Here is a 17,728-nt window from a genome sequence, read left to right on the forward strand (position 1 = left end):
TAAATATTTTACTTGAATTTGTAATTAAAAATTTTAATTATTTAAATGTTTTTTTAATTTTTATTTATAATATTACTGCAAGTAAAAATAATAAATTCGAAGTTATAATGTAAATTAATTTTATATTTATATTTTAATTATTTAAAATTTATGTAGAAATTTAGAAAATATATTTTAAGGGGACTAATTTATTCGAATTTAAAATTGAAAGAGATGAAAAAATCTGAACTAAAATATTCAAGTTATCTAACAATAATTTTAATATTTTAAAAATTTATTAACTTTTCAAACATGAAAAACAAATATATTTAGAGAAATTTAAATCAACTTCTAGATATGATGCATAGATTAAAACATTTTTATAATAGAGATTAAATAAAATTTTTGATGGACTTTAATTTAATTAGTGTTTATTGATGTATTATATTATTAATAAAAATCTAAATAAATATGATATGATAATATATAAGTAGATATTTAAAGGTGATTTTATAGGATTATTTAAATTTAAATTGAACTCCTAATGTTAATATATATTTAAAAGAATAAAATTAATTATTATAATTAAGTATATTAACGTTATAAATGGAAGCAAAATTAAAATTTAAAAACAATCTCATAAAAATTTGTGTATATTCCATTAAATAATTAATTATATATAACCAATAAAAAATTAAATCCGACCCGATTTTCTAAACCGCTACTAGTACCAAGCGATGAACACGAGATCTTCTACAATACGACAACCTTAATATAAGACTCAATAAGGCTCAAAAAGATGCTATCGGTTTTATTATTATTATTTTAACAAACTCGATAAAAAATACTTAAAACATTATTATTTCTACCTAAAACATTAATATTTTTTAATATTTTCTATAAAGTGTCCAATAATAACAAAATCGATACAAAAAATAACAAAACTAGTAGCGCTTTACAAGATATGTTAACAAAACCGATAAAACGTCCAATAATAACAAAATCATAGAAATAATAATATTTCTGATAAATTTTATCTATTTTATAAAAAATAATAACAAAATAAATATTTGTTAATTGATTGGGGATTTAATGGGACCTTATTATTCGAGTAATAAGTTCTATTTGTCTTGAATCTTCTGGAGATAAAATTTGGCATGACAGTGTAACTTCACTTAATTGGCTTTACTCAGGTGTCCTTTGCATGGCTCATACTATATCTCCTGAAATATGTTTTTATTATTTTACCTGACAATTTACTTTTTTATCTATTTAACCAAGGAGTTGGTGACCCTTGCAAGCAAGATGCTGTCATTTGTTTAAATCTTAATGAGTTTCGAGATGGTCATTATTTATTTATTTATTTATTATTAGTATAAAGTATGCTCACTAAGAGCTCTCGTTTATGTTCACTTTTGTTTGATTGAAGTCACTAGTAGGTGTGATGCTACACCGTTCATTGGATATATAGTAGGTTACTCCAAAGATTACAAATCTTCCACATTCTAAGTACTGGCTAATTTTTGTTCCTTTTCGTTACAATTATATAATTTTAAGTACTGAGAAAGTTGACATTGAGGTTGGTTCCTTTTTTTCTTTGATTGTCATCTTTGATTTACAGTGAAGTCAGGTCTGGTAACACAGACAAGAATGGGCCGAATCAGAAGTGTGGTTTGTACCATTTGAGCAGGAGGTTAAGGGCTTGACATCTATGAAAGTGCCATCTAAGTCCTTGAAGGCAATTTCTATTCAACCATTGTCTCAACGAGGTTCTTGGTCTTGGATACTGCTGGAGATTGTTTGTCTTGCTGTAATAGACACAGCTCTTGGATCAAACGTCACCTGCTACATGAGGCGATTGCCACATGTTATGAAGGTGCATAAATGGTTGTTTTTCCCGATGTTTCCTCAAGTAAGCATCTCTACTTCATTTTTATCTTTCCAAAGGCTTCATTTGTTAGAAATGCTTGCATGATCTACAAAGACACGTGACTCAGAATTATTGCCTCGGGACTATTCTGGATACCTAGGAAATGAAAGATGGTGGAGCCTTTCCCTTGTTCTTTGCTAAATGCTAATGGGAGATTGGGATTGAACCTTGAAGTAAAGTGCTATGATAAACAACTCATATTAATGAAAAGAAACAAAAAAAAAAGGGTCAGTAAAAGTCCTGTGGAAATTTTGTTAATGTTAGACATTTGACCCTTAAGCTTTATAGTGGAAATGTTTTTTGGTTGATCTTTATATCACATCTATGCCACTAAACGATACTTTTTCAAATTTCGTAGGAAGACAAACTGTTTGGATATCAGACGGGCATCATTCCATGCACGAAGTGGACATTAGCTCTGCTGTTAATGAAACTGATAAAAGAGAGAGTGAGGAATCTGCCAATATGAATCTCAAGTTCTATAAAACCCTCTGATTTTATTAATTTATTTATTTTTTCATTTGTACGATCTACATTTATCTATATTTGGAGAATTCTTCATATTCTCTAACATGGTTTGGCTTTATAGTGCAGTCCTTACACTTTTTATTCTTGCTTGTGATAGTTCAGACTTCAGAGATCTTCAGAAATTAATTCATCAACCACTTTATTACTGATATATGTGTGTGTGATTGATGTATCCCATTGCCCTTTATAATGTGTGATAAATTTAACTTTAGAGATTTTTTTTCTCCTAACATTTAGGAGAGACAGTTAATATTTTCTTGTTTTATATTCTAGTTGTTCAAGCAATTTTTACTAGCGAAAGATCCAAGATATGATACCTACGGCTGCCAACAATTTTGATCCTTGGACAAGGTAATCCCTTTCTTTCTTTCAAGGTTATTCTGTCCTATTACCTGGATTTGGGTGTGTAGGATACAAATATTTGTCTGGCATGGTATGGTTAAATTTTTCTTCATTTTTCCATTTATTTGGAGGATCATTAGAGGTATTTCTCAAAAATGAATGTGGGAAACGGATACTTCATGAAAATAGTTGGAGGAACATGTATTCTATCTGTGAGAAATGCTCCTTGACATTAGAAATTAACTGGAAGTGTTCCTATATTTTTTTTATAGGAATAGGAGGTCTCAATAACAACCTCCCTCAAAGTTGGCTCTTATGAAGAGACAACTAATTGGAGAGGAAAAGAGACCTCAATTTATTAATTAACCTGAATTACATAAGATACAAAATGCACTCAAACCTTGAATTAAATAAGATACGCATTACACTCTAACCCTGAAATACATAAGATACACATTACACTATAACCCTCCTTGATTAAACAGAAACAAATCCAATAACAACAGGAATAAAAAAAACCATCAGCCTATCCCTTCCTTAACTAGCTTATCTGCCTCCAAATTACAACTCCTAGGAATCCATTTAACCATTATGTCCTTGGCAATAACTACGGATCCAATTTCTACCATCAGACTAAGAAACACAGGGGTTGAAGACGGGTTCGAAATCCACTCCACTGCCTTAAGCAGTCACTCTCTAGACAAGTCTACCTTTCCCGCCCATTGAGAACAAAGAAATAAATCAATTCCTTCTTTAATTGCTTTCAACTCAGCAAATAATGGGGGACCAGGTCCCACAACAGTAGAAAAAGTGATCAGGATAAATCCATTTGAATCTTTCATAATTCCACCAATTCCACCTCTTAAGCCATCAACATTTATTGCCCCATCCACGTTGAATTTAAAAAAATCAGGGGGAGGAGACAACCAGCATAGATCTTTCTTCTTCTTAATCGGATAAGTATCACTTCTGTCTGCAAGCGTTGGATCCCCTACCAATAAGTCAGGCAGAATTTTAACTTGAGGAAAATTAGCTAGAAACCATTTTGCTAGTCTAAATCTGGGAAATGAAAAACAGTAAAGCACAATCAAGTTCCCAGTTTTCGAACACCACTGAGTTCCTAGCCTTCCATATAGACCAAAACAACCCCTGGTATAAACTTCCAAATAGAAGACGATGCCATTAGATAAGACCATGAAAACAGTAAAGATAGGGGATCTTTTGGCAAGACTGATGATAAATCCCATAACCTTAGAAATCCATTCCACAGTTCCACTGCAACTGGACAAGAAATGAACAGATGTTGAATTGATTCTTCCTCCTTTAGACATAAAGGACACTGAACATTATCCAAGGACCCCTCTTTTTTTCAGTTCCACTCTAACTGCCACTTTTGATGATATAACTGCCATAAAATGTTTGAACTCTTGGAGGGACTAGTCCTGACCACACCCATTTACTCCAATGAAAATCCCCTCCATATCTGCAAGGTAGAGACAACCTATATGCTTTAACCGAGAACAAACCATCACATTTCCCTGACCAGGCCAGAAAGTCATCAGCTGATTCAATCAAATAAATATTATCTAACAAAGACATTAACGAAATCCACTGGTCCAGTTCCCAGTCACATAAGTTCCTCCTTAAATGAATATTCCAAACCCAATCATTGTTATCGTAACTACCAAAATCAGCAACATTGTCCCATTTATTAGTAGAAAGAGCAAAAATCCTTGGGAATTGAATTTTCAGTGTAGTTATTAACCCAAACATCATTCCAAAAAGCAATTGACCTACCATTCCCCACTTGCAATTTTGAATTTGACTCAAGCACTCTCCAATTGTGTCCTTTTTCTCGTAGTTATTCAATATTCCTCTCCAAATCCATGAATCTTTGTGGGTGATAGCCTTGTTAATTGAAAGAGTTGAATTACTGATATTATGTGTTGAGTTAATCGAATGACGAAATTGGCCAAGAGGGGGGTGAATTGGCAATAAAAATTTTGTGGAAGCTTTTGCAAAAAATTGAAAGTAATTGCACAGCGATTTACAGTGGTTCGACTTTCTCAAACAAAGTCTACGTCCACTACCTTAGCTATCCACACTAAGGATTTTCCAACAAATTCACTAATTGTTCTTTCTTTTGAGGCCAAAGAGATAACCTTACAATTCCCTCAAGAGTATACCCCAACTCTTGAGAACACTCTTTTCTCAAAGAGAAGATTACAAATTTGCAAACTTACAAGAAAACCTCACAAGGTAAGATGTTTGCACAATTCTAGAACAAAGAAAAGAACACTCAAAGATGAATACAATTGAGCACAAAAAGTGTTCTTGAAAGCAAAATGAATATTGAATGAAAATAGGCTTGAAATGCTCAAACTTGAGGTTTGATGCCTTCTCTTTGATTCTCTCTTGATTCTAGTTGCTTGATGTTTCTTGTTATTGATCAATGGCTTCTAAGCTTGCTTAAATACACCTTGGATCACTTCTGAACGTTGGGGATGATTAGAGAAGATATTATAGCCGTTTTAGTGTGAAAACATTTAATAAAACAGCTTGGAGCGTGGGGGGAATCGGTTCCCCTCATAGGGAATCGGTTCCCTAAGTGTAAAATTCAAATATTTCGACGTTGTACAAGGGGAACGGTACCCCTTGGGGGAATCGGTTCCCTCCGAGCATACTGGAATTCTCGGAGCAAAACTGTTTAGGGGGGAATCGGTTCCCTCCGAGCATTCTGGAAATCTCGGGCCAAACCATCAGGGGAATCGGTTCCTCCTATGGGGGGGAATCGGTTCCCTCTGAGCAATCTGGAATTTTTGGCTTTGAATTGGTTCGAAATACTTTGTAAAATTATTTTGAAATTGTTTTGATTAAAACTTAATTTTACACTTAAGTAAGGATTAAATGATTTTGAAATATTTGGAGTAATGTTTGATATTCGAATAGTTATATCGAATACTTAGAAAATCATTTGGAAAATCTTAAAATCCATTTAACTTAATTTGTTATATCGAAATATCAAAATGTTTCAACATTCCCCCCTTTTTGATATAACAAAACATTTTAGTAATTTTAAGATTTTGAAATCAAGTTTTGAAATTACTCCCCCTTACTTTAACACCTATCTTCTCCCCCTTTTTGTTAAATCAAAAAGACATTGTAAAACAAGGTTTTGAAATCATTTAGCCAATTGATTTATTAATTATAGCTTAAGCTGCTAAGATCACAATCAAAAGAGAGGTTAGCCATTAGTTTCATAAATCAATATTCATAAATAATGTGATATGGCAAAATGGTCATATGCTAATGATGATTAAATGATGCAAAAATGAATAAAACACCAAACATATAAGTTCACACCATTCATAAATCCCAAAATCAACAATCCACAAAATCAAACAATCCAAAATATCCAAAATGTTGAAACAATATCTTTTTGTTCAGAGTTTTAAAACTAAAAACACATAATCAAACATCCGGATCGGTAGGAGGAAAACGAGCTCGCATAACGGCCATCTCGTGTGATTCATTGATACGAGCGTTGGTTGATCATTGTTTGCACGCATCTCCCGAAGAATCTCTAATTGTTGAGCTCCCATTGTGGATAAATGAGACTCTATAGAGGAAAGCGCGAGTCCATGGTAGCGTATCGGAAATCGAATGTCTCCATAAAGGATTGAAAATATGGAGGCATTTGAGCGTTTGTTGTGCTTGCTCCTCGGTGCTCTTCAGGCTGATCAGGCTCATCTTCGGCTTCATCGATATCTTGCATTAATTGCTCAAGCTCGGGATCTTCGTCAGCTTCGGGTGGAGCTTGTGAAGAACTAGCTCCCGGAGTAGAAGATCGAACCCATGCACGGTTTCCTTATTTTTGACCCATCCCGCTCTTGTTAAAGAAAGAAGATTGATTGTTTCTTAAGAGGAAATGAGGCATCTAGACCAACTCGGAGTTCAGCTTTAGAAAGAGATTACTAAGAATACAACCGTAAACTAGTGAAGACAGAGTTTCTTATTTGGCACTAGGTTAACGGTTTCAACAATTTTAGCAAAGATAATCTGGAGAGGTTTATTTTATATTGTTTCAAACAGTGCAACCACCAAAGATCTAAGCTCTAAGAGTTGAATATCGACCCCCGGATGGTCGAAACCACCAAGTGATCATGAGATGAAGGAAACGCTCATGGAGATCTAAAACACTTGCACTATCATTCCGTTTATATCGTGAGCCTAAAACTTGTTTTTCGTTTGATAAACCTTCATTATCCAAACCTAAGGCATTGGTTATGTAATCCGGATCAAGATGGAAATATTGACCTAGGAGGTAGGAACGCACTCCTATGGTTTTGGTTTTGTCACGATTTTTGATACAAACGGCATTACAATAGAAGATACGAACAAGTTGATGATAGACAATGGGTTCAAGTTCGAAAAGTTTATCAAATTTCCATTCGTGCAAGATAGGGAGATATTTAAAGTTAATATCAACCATAGTTTGAAGAGATGGGATACGTTCTTCCCTAATCTTATATGAGTCAAAATATTGGTAAAACCAATAACGATAATCTTTAGGACCCGGTTGATTGAAACAAGAATTTTGGATAGTCAAGTTAGGATCAAGATTTGGAATAGGATTTTGAGGGATAGGAGGAGGATTTGAAGGTGGATTTTGACGACTAGAACGACTAGATGAAGACCTAGGACGTTTAGGATTTGACATGGTGAAGGAAATCGGAATAGATAGAATAACCTGCAATTTTAAAACAAATGTATGCAATTCAATTAATCCCAAAACTCAAATGAGTCCTCAATATTTCAAGATTCTCTAAATCAATCCTAATGGGCAAAGTTTTTGAAAAACTTTTGAAAAATATGGTTTAGAAACAATATATGTATAGTTTTTCATAACAACAACATAATTTATCAAAACACAATAATTTGAAAAATAACATTTTTTTTATTTCGAAAATTTAAAAAATTTGAAAAATTCTTGTGTTTTTGATGAAATTAGTTGTAACATCTAGTTTCTAATTACTAAATAATCAATGCCCGATCACTATTTCAACCTAGAACTAATTAAAACTAATCCTATGTTCAAAAAACAATGAAATAGAGAGTTTAGAAAAATTACCTTGAAAGATGAAGATTGAGGGGATTTTAATGATTCCAACAGGTTTAGAAGATGATGTTTGATTCGAATTCATATTGTTGATTTGAGGCAAGAAAGGAGATTTGAGAGATTTAGAGGGAAGAAACGGCAAAGAGAGAAGAAGAGGGTTTTTGAGATTTAGGGGTTGTTCTGCCCGATTTAGCAGAACCCCAGGGGTATCGATTCCCCTGTGGGGGGAATCGGTTCCCCTTCAAAGGGGAATCGGTTCTCTCAAGGGGGGATCGATTCCCTGTACCAAAATGCTAAAATCCGATTTTTAAGCACAAATGCTAAATTAATCTTTTCTAGTGGTATTGGCAACTCATATATCAAAAATTAATTATGTTCAAACAATTAATTAATCTTTAATCAATTTTTGAGCATAAAATTAATTTTCACTAAGAATCACAAACTCCCCTAACTAATAGAAAGAATGCAATCAAAATATTATTATAAGCATTTTTCAAGATTTATTAAAAGTGCTAAAATTATTTTAAACACTAAGTGAAGATAGGTTGGTCAACCTAATTCTCTCCTAAGTGTCCAAAATCTTTCCTTGTCTAAGGGTTTTGTAAAGATATCCGCTAATTGGTGCAAAGTATCAACAAATTCTAGAACTACTTCTTCCTTAGTGACATGGTCTCTAATGAAGTGATGTCTTATTTCAATGTGCTTAGTTCTAGAGTGTTGGATGGGATTTTTAGTGAGACAAATAGCACTAGTATTGTCACACTTGATAGGAATGGTACCTACTTCAATTCCATAATCAAAAAGTTGTTTTTCATCCATAAAACTTGTGCACAGCAACTACCGACTGAAATGTATTCCGCTTCAGTGGTAGATAATGCAACACAATTTGTTTCTTTGAAAACCAAGAAATCAACATATTTCCAAGGAATTGACAAGTACCGGAGGTGCTTTTCCTATCTAATTTGCATCCTCCATAATCCGCATCAGAAAAGGCATGCAAGCTAAAGCTAGAGTCTCTAGGATACCAAAGTCCTAAACTAGGAGTGTCCTTAAGGTATCTAAAGATTCTCTTAACAGCTAGTAAATGTGATTCCTTAGGACATGATTGAATCTAGCACATAAGCAAACACTAACAAATGTCCGGTCTACTTGCAGTTAGATAAAGCAAAGAGCCAATCATTGACCTATATAATTTAACATCTACACATTTACCTCCTTCATCTAAGTCAAGCTTTGTTGAAGAGCTCATTGGAGTGTTATGAGGTTTCCCATTTTCCAGTCCAAACTTCTTGAGCATATCTTTGACGTACTTAGCTTGATTAATGAAGATGCCATCTTTTCTTTGCTTGATTTTGGAGTCCCAAGAAAAATGAGAGCTCTCCCATCATGCTCATCTCAAACTCACTTTGCATTAGCTTAGAAAATTCTTGGCAAAGAACATCATTAGTAGAACCAAATATTATATCATCAACATAAATTGAACTACTAATAAATCTTTACCTTTTCTCTTTAAAAACAATGTAGTTTCAACCTTTCCTTTTAAAAAATCTTTTCAATTAAAAAATTTGACAATCTTTCATACCAAGCTCTAGGAGCTTGTTTTAAACCATAAGAGCTTTGTCAATTTAAAACATGATCCGGAAAATTTGAATCTTCAAAACCTGGAGGTTGTTCCACGTACACTTCTTCTTTTATAAAACCATTTAAAAATGCACTTTAACATCCATTTGATATAATTTAAATTCATTGAAACATGAAAATGCCAATAACATTCTAATTGCTTCCATCCTAGCTACGGGAGCGTATGTTCATCATAGTCTATGCCTTCTTCTTGAGTATAGCCTTGAGCAACAAGTCTAGCCTTGTTCCTCACTATATTACCACTTCATCAAGTTTATTTCTAAAAACCCATCTAGTACCTACAGTAGATTTATTACTAGGCATTTCAACTAATGTCCATACTTTACTTCTCTCAAATTGATTTAATTCTTCTTGCATAGCCATAATCCAATGTTCATCTTTTAATGCTTCTTTGATGTTCTTAGGCTCTATGCATGAAAATGCAACATAATTACAGATATTTCTAAGAGAAGATCGAGTAGTTACCCCTTTTGATGGATCACCTATAATTTCACCATCTTTGACATAGTTGTACTCTCTTGGAAAAGATACTTCCCTTTCTCAATGGTTGGATTCTCGAGGGGATCATGAGTTTCCTCATCTTTTGTTTCTTCCTTTGATAATGATTCTCCAACGTCATGTCTAACGTCATTTGCTTGTACAATACCTACATCATCATTAACAAAAGAATCCTTCCTCGGAAGGGGATTATCATCGAAAACAACATGTATAGACTCTTCTACAACTAAAGTTCTTTTATTAAATACACGATAAGCTTTAGAATTTAAAGAATAACCCAGAAAAATTCCTTCATCACTTTTAGCATCAAATTTACCAAGATTTTCTTTACCGTTGTTTAAAACAAACATTTACATCCAAAAGGATGAAAATAGCTAATGTTAGGCTTTTTATTTTGAGAATTTCATATGGAGTTTTCTTTAAAATTGGCCTAATCATTACTCGATTTATACTAACAAGCGGTATTTGTGGCTTCCGCCAAAAAATATTTTGGCAAATTATTTCACAAAGCATGGTTCTAGCCATTTCTTCTAAAGTTCGATTTTTCCTCTCAACAACTCCATTTTGTTGAGGGGTTCTAGGTGCTGAAAAATTGTGGCTAATACCATTAGAATTACAAAACTCAATAAATCCAATATTTTCAAATTCAGTTCCATGATCACTTCTAACACTAGTGATAGAGTAACCTTTTTCATTTTGGATTATTTTTGAAAATGTGATGAAATTTTCTAATGCTTCATCTTTAGTACTTAAGAATAGAACCCAAGTGTATCTAGAATAGTCATCTACCAAGACAAATGCATATTGTTTTCCTCCCAAGCTAGTAGTTCTAGTTGGCCCAAAAAGATCTAAATGGATCAATTGTATACTCTACTAGTTGATACATCATTAATATTTAAAAGAAACGCGCTTTTGTTTTCCTTTAGCACAAGCATCATAGATTTTATCATTATCAAATTTAAGCTTAGGCAACCCTCGAACTAAATCACCTTGAATTAACCGTTGCAAAACACTCATACTAGCATGTCCTAGTCTCCTATGCCATAACCAACTATCATGTTCATCCTTAGCAACTAGGCACAAATTAGTCATATCAATAGAATCTAAATGCCCATGTAAATGTTTCCTATTCTATGAACAACAAGCATAATCCGATTAGATGCAATGTCAATAACTTTACAACCATTAATTTCAAACAAGACATTGAATCCCTTATCGCATAATTGACTAATACTCAATAGATTATGCTTAATCCATTCACATATAAAACATTTTTAATTTGTATGGAAGAGGTATTACCTATTGTACCAATACCTTCAATGTGACCTTTTGAATTGTCTCCAAAAGTCACTTCTCCTCCATTTTTGACGTTAAGCTATATGAACCGGCTTTTGTCTCCGGTCATGTGTCTTGAGCATCCACTATCAAGGTACCATGAATTTGAATTTGTTTCTCATGCCTTGTAGCAATGCTCATTTCCCTACAAACATAGATTAATTTTGATTTTTGGTACCAAATTCTTTTGGGTCCATATTCATTAGTTTCCAAATCCTAGTCCCCTTAGGTATCCATTTGTGTAGGATATTTTTATCTTTAGTAGTAATGAGTTCTTTAGGAACCCACATACTTCTAATGATTTTTCCATTAGAGGTTCTTTGGGGACCTCTATGATTGTAGTTTCTAAAACTTTTTCTAACAAAGTTGGATTTTGAATTTCCACCTTTTTCAAAATGTTTTGTTCCAACTTTATCAAAAGAAGTTTTAAGATCATCAATTTTCTTTTGATGATCATCATTGATCTTTGAAAGTAAATTTTGCAAATCTAAATTTTTCTTTTCAAACTCTTCTAGTTTGATTTGCAAATCTTTGATTTTACTTTCAAGATCATTGTTGGTTTTGGATATGAGTTTGTTTTCATTTTTCAATTTTGAAACATCATTTTATATTTAAAAACAATTTCTCATAATCCGAAGCCAACCCATTGTACTCCTCAAATAACTCATCATAAGATAAATCATCAAAATCGGATGAGTTAGAGGTTACCTTAGAATCTTCCCCGAATGCCATCAAGCACAAGTTTGCTACTTCTTGTTCTTCTTCATCTGAACCTTCTTCATCGCTCCATGTAGCCACATGAGCCTTGTGCTTATTCTTTGATTGACCCTTCTTCTTCAATTGTGGGCAATCATATTTGACATGCCCTGGTTTTTTGCATTCATAGCAAATGATCGGGTCATTCTCTTTGGTTCATCTTTGAGGCCTTCATTTCGTTTGAATTTCTTCCTCGGTAAGGTCTCATCATTTTTGAACCGTTTGGCAAACAATGCCATTTCCCTCGTCATCATCATCATCATTAGAATCACTCTCATCTTTTGTGGATTTGAGAGCAACTCCAATGTTTTTCTTCTTCTCCTTCTCCTTTGGTGTCTCTTCAACTTTATCAAGGTCCACCTCATCTTCAAGCATCATCTCATGAGTGAGGAGTGAACCGATAAGTTCTTCAAGAGTTAAGGACGATAGGTCCTTAGACTCGATGATTGCCGTTTCTTGATTGCCATGATTTTGGGAGGGAGTAGACTAACTTCCTCACAAGCTTTCATTGAGATGATCTCCCCATATGATTTGAGACCATTGACAATCGTTGAAAATCTATCCGTCATAGCTTTGATGTCTTCATTTAGTTTCATCCTGAAATTTTCATAGCTATGCGTTAGAATACTAATTTTTGATTTCTTTACCTCATCGGTACCTTCATGTGTGACTTGAAGCTTATCCCATATTTCTTGGCGGTTGTACATGATGAAACTTCCGTATTCATCTGGTCCAAGAGCACAAAAGATAATATGGATGGCTTTGGAGTTGAGCTGGAATATTTTTGTATCTCCTTCACTCCACAACCTTGGATGAGTGATAGGCTTAATGTATCCTTCTTCTACGGCATTCCATGCTCCCATGTCACTTGCTTGAATGAAGTACATCATTCTATTCTTCCAATAGGTGTAGTTAGCTCCATTGAAGAAAGGAGGCTTGTTGACGGGCATCGAATCGAGACCGGAGTCGAAGTTTGAAGCGGAGGCCATTGATGACTTTAATAATCGATATAACTCTTCCCGAATCGACTCAAGAGGCGATAAAAACCTTCAAATGAGTTAGGCTCTGATGCCAATTGTTGAGTTAATCGAATGACGAAATTGGCCAAGAGGGGGTGAATTGGCAATAAAATTTTGTGGAAGCTTTTGCAGAAAATTGAAAGTAATTGCACACGATTTACAGTGGTTCGACTTTCTCAAACAAATTCTACGTCCACTACCTTAGCTATCCACACTAAGGATTTTCCAACAAATTCACTAATTTGTTCTTTCTTTGAGGCCAAAGAGATAACCTTACAATTCCCTCAAGAGTATACCCAACTCTTGAGAACACTCTTTTCTCAAAGAGAAGATTACAAATTTGCAAACTTACAAGAAAACCTCACAAGGTAAGATGTTTGCACAATTCTAGAACAAAGAAAAGAACACTCAAAGATGAATACAATTGAGCACAAAAGTGTTATTGAAAGCAAAATGAATATGAATGAAAATAGGCTTGAATGCTCAAACTTGAGGTTTGATGCCTTCTCTTTGATTCTCTCTTGATTCTAGTTGCTTGATGTTTCTTGTTATTTATCAATGGCTTCTAAGCTTGCTTAAATACACCTTGGATCACTTCTGAACGTTGGGGATGATTAGAGAAGATATTATAGCCTTTAGTGTGAAAATTTAATAAAACAGCTTGGAGTGGGGGGAATCGGTTCCCCCTCATAGGGAATCGGTTCCCTAAGTGTAAAATTCAAATATTTCGACCGTTGTACAAGGGGGGAATCGGTACCCCCTTGGGGGGAATCGGTTCCCTCCGAGCATACTGGAATTCTCGGAGAAAAACTGTTTAGGGGGGAATCAGTTCCTCCTATGGGGGGAATCGGTTCCCTCCGAGCATTCTGGAAATCTCGGGACCAAACCATTCAGGGGGGAATCGGTTCCTCCTATGGGGGGAATCGGTTCCCTATGAGCAATCTGGAATTTTTGGCTTTGAATTGGTTCGAAATACTTTGTAAAATTATTTGAAATGTTTTATGATTAAAACTTAATTTACACTTAAGTAAGGATTAAAATGATTTTTGAAATATTTGGAGTAATGTTTTGATATTCGAATAGTTATATCGAATATACTTAGAAAATCATTTGGAAAATCTTAAAATCCATTTAACTTAATTTGTTATATCGAAATATAAAAATGTTTCAACATTATGTTTACAACAAATCATATCCTTCCAATGTGAATCTTTCTCATTTGCAAACTTCCAAATCCATTTCCCGAGTAGCACTCTATTGATCATACTCAAATCTAAAACACCCAAACCACCCTTCTCAATAGGGTGACACACCATACCCAATTAACCCAATGAATACGCCGCTTTCCTGACCTTTCCCCCATAAAAATTTAGCCATTAAAGAGTTCAGCTTTTGATTAACCTTAGGAGGAATTCTGAAAAGAGATAGGAAGAAAATCGGCAACGAAGATAGCACTGCCTTCACCAAGACTAGTCTTCCAGCCATGGAAAGTGTTGCAACTTTCCATCCTACTAACTTGGAATTAAAGTTCTGGATTACTGGTTCCCACAACAGGTCTGAATTTTTGGTTGAACCAATCGGTAAACCAAGGTAAGTCATAGGAAAACACCCATCCACAACCTGCATCAGAAGCCCACACATTTAAAGTAACAGCTTCTAATTAACACCATACAACTTGCTCTTGGAAAGATTAATGTTCAACCCTGACATAAGACTAAAAATCCTCAACACTCTCCGAAGTTCAGGATCTGCATAGGGGAATCCCTGCAGAACCTAATTAAATCATCTGCAAATGCAAATGAGTCAGGGAAGGAATTTTCAACCCCACCAATGCTAAACCCTTCGAACAACCCACGATTCGCAGCCTTAATCAGCATTAAATTCAGTAACTCCCCTACTATATTGAACAACAAGGGAGACAAACTGCAGCCCTGCCTTAAGCCTTTGCCCATTGAAATTCTTCAGTAGGAGAACCATTTAGAAGACTGAGATAGAAGCATATGATGCATCGTTCGATCCATGAAATCCACTTATCTCCAAATCCCATGACTTTCAATAACCTCAATAAAATCGGCCATTCTACCGAATCATAAGCTCTACGAAAATCAACCTTAAAAACAACCCCTTTCCTCCCCTTTTTTCTCCAAAAATCAAGCTTCATTAGCAAAAAAAGCACATTCATAAGTTGCCTTCCAGGAATAAAGGCGAACTGTTGAGCTTACAATATCTTTAATAACATAAACAAGCCTTCTAGATAAAACTTTGGAAATATTTTATACAGGATCCGACTAGGCTTATTGGTCTGTAATCTTCAATACCTTCTGGATTACGAGTCTTAGGGATCAAAGTTATAAAAGCATGATTGACCTCATGCTCCCAATTCCTGCCATTGTAAAAATCGTCAAAGAATTTCATAATTTTATCCTTCAAATTTGGCCAGAATTTCTTGTAAAAAACCCATCGTAAAACCATCCGGACCTAGAGATTTGGAACTATCCAATGAAAAACTGCCTCCCACACTTCCTGTTCAGAGAAATTCCTCTCAAGACCCATCTTTTGGACAAGATTCAACTTAGCAAAATTAAGATTTATATCATCCACCTCTAAAGCTATTTTTTCATTGTAATAAGCCTTGAAATAATCTGAAATACAGCTTCTCAACTGCATCGGGTCTGTAATAACATCACCAGCCACCTTCAAAGCTGAAATTTGATTAATTTTTTCCTATCAATGCACATGAATGAAAAAATTTGTGTTTCTATCTCCCTCAATATTCACTTCACTCTTGACTTCTGTAACCAAATACTCTCCTCCTTCTTATGCAAGTGCCACAGCTCCTTTCTCGAAGCACAAAGCTCCTCCCTTCTTGCCTAGAATCCCTCCATTCTGAACCTTTAGCTCGATGCTGTTAATTTTGGATTCCAAATCTGAGATATCTTTTGAAATTCCCCTGTGATTAGAACCTGACCAATTCCTAATAGCTAATTTAGTTCCTTTAAGAAGTGAGAGCGGCCCCCTACAACCGTTATCCATCCTCAAACTTAAGAAAGAATTTTCAACCATCCCAGAGAACCCCTCTTCCTCAAGCAAGTAGTTGAAAAAACAAAAAGGCTTAGGACCCCAATTTTTGCATTCATCCACTAATACCTCTTCCTCTATGTGTGACTGCATATGAGCATAATTACAGATACAGTTATGATTTACTCATATATGCCCCACCCTGTCCCCCTTTCCTTTTTCACTTGGACCCAAGTTTTGCATGAACATATGTTTTTGCTCTTTGCAACATTCAGTTTTGTGATTTCCAAAGTTCTTGAGTTCATCTATCTAACTGAACAGGAAGCTTGTATGCGTATACGGTCTCCTGAAGTGGTTTGGCAACCATATCTTTTGTGCGGTGAGTGTCATGCTTTCTTTGGTACAAGATAATCTGGATGCCCTTTTACTGATTTCATTGAATCTTTCTGTAGGTCATATGTGTTCCAGTTATGTTTTGGTGATTATATACCCTCGATTTGTCCCGGACGTGTGTTTTTAGTGAGTACGTTTGAATTCTTTTTCTAACTGTTATTAATCGGTTCTGTGATTTCCATTCCCTGAATTTCAGTTGGCCATCTCACATCTAGAGAACAAAGGATTCTAAAGTCAAGATCTGCACTTGTCTGTATCTAATGGTGCATAAGACTTCGAGGACATTGGCCTCTTGAAGGTATGTATAATAATAAAAGAAGTTTAGTTTATCAAAATAAAATTGGGTAATTTAACATGAAATTATGTAGGCCAGACAGATTATGATTGTGTTCCTACTTGGTATTTATGGTAGGTTTGGGTGGAAAGAGAGGCCTTTGTGGCTATGATTGAAAGCTATGCTTCTTTGATTCTTTATTTCTCTTGAAGTAACCTGTTTGGAGCTCGTGTCCACGTATTTTCCGATTAGGATAATAGACCTGCGGTATATTGAAAAACTTAAAAAGAATTGAATATTCCCATGTTGGACACATCTGCATAGGATATTCACACTTGAGTCCAAGTAACATAAGTTGAAAGTTGGAATTATGGTTGGGTTTCAAGAACCAATTAGGTTCAAACTGGTCGAGTCTTATACCATTAAATGGCTGAAACTGAAAGATTTCTATAAACTCTAGATAGCGAGAAGCTTATGGCACGTATAGAATTGAGGGATTTGATTGTGGTTGAAGATGCAATTTACACTTTTTTGTTACAATTCCCATGGTTACCAATCGTTTTTTTTTTGCTTTATTGTGCTATAATTACGCTTTTTTAACATACATATCGATTCGGATGCTGAGGGGGGTTCAAATCTTCATAACTACTGTAGACACCATTACATCAGAGCCTCAACTGAAGCTTTGGTCGTTGCATCAGTCCATTTCATCTTTGCCACCATGCAATTAATTACACCTTATGTTGTTGACAAGCTGAGGTGACAAAAGATGGCAGCTGGCTAGTGTGTATGATCCTTTATGAAACTTCATTGTTGTACTACTTTCTTTGAAGGTTAGTCACTGTGTCAACATCTGAGCATTAAAATTTGAAGTTATTTTACAATTATATAATTTT

At 34.6% G+C, this 17,728-nt stretch overlaps 1 protein-coding gene and 1 long non-coding RNA gene across 2 annotated transcripts; one reads left to right on the top strand and one right to left on the bottom strand.

Annotated features, from left to right (window-relative positions):
• Positions 1 to 1,690: 1,690 nt before the first annotated feature.
• Positions 1,691 to 2,395, top strand: LOC120196701. The gene is made up of 2 exons (XM_039198443.1): positions 1,691 to 1,891; positions 2,268 to 2,395. The coding sequence occupies exons 1-2, from the start codon at positions 1,691 to 1,693 to the stop codon at positions 2,376 to 2,378; spliced, it is 312 nt and encodes a 103-aa protein (XP_039054374.1). The 3' UTR covers positions 2,379 to 2,395.
• Positions 1,821 to 15,895, bottom strand: LOC120196702. Its single transcript, XR_005523202.1, has 3 exons — positions 15,884 to 15,895; positions 9,382 to 9,383; positions 1,821 to 1,955 (listed from the first exon to the last, which is right to left on the bottom strand). It is a non-coding gene; the product is annotated as an uncharacterized LOC120196702 (long non-coding RNA).
• Between the last annotated feature and the right edge of the window lie 1,833 nt (positions 15,896 to 17,728).

Source organism: Hibiscus syriacus, unplaced genomic scaffold (assembly GCF_006381635.1).
Source record: "Hibiscus syriacus cultivar Baekdansim isolate YM2019G1 unplaced genomic scaffold, ASM638163v2 tig00117034_pilon, whole genome shotgun sequence".
In the NCBI taxonomy this organism is placed as follows: domain Eukaryota; kingdom Viridiplantae; phylum Streptophyta; class Magnoliopsida; order Malvales; family Malvaceae; genus Hibiscus; species Hibiscus syriacus.

Bases quoted from the DNA above. Each gene is read 5' to 3' on its own strand.
- LOC120196701 (XM_039198443.1), top strand. From the start codon at position 1,691: ATGAAAGTGCCATCTAAGTCCTTGAAGGCAATTTCTATTCAACCATTG. The intron at 1,892-2,267 runs GTAAGCATCTCT...CAAATTTCGTAG, and splicing joins TTTTCCCGATGTTTCCTCAA to GAAGACAAACTGTTTGGATA.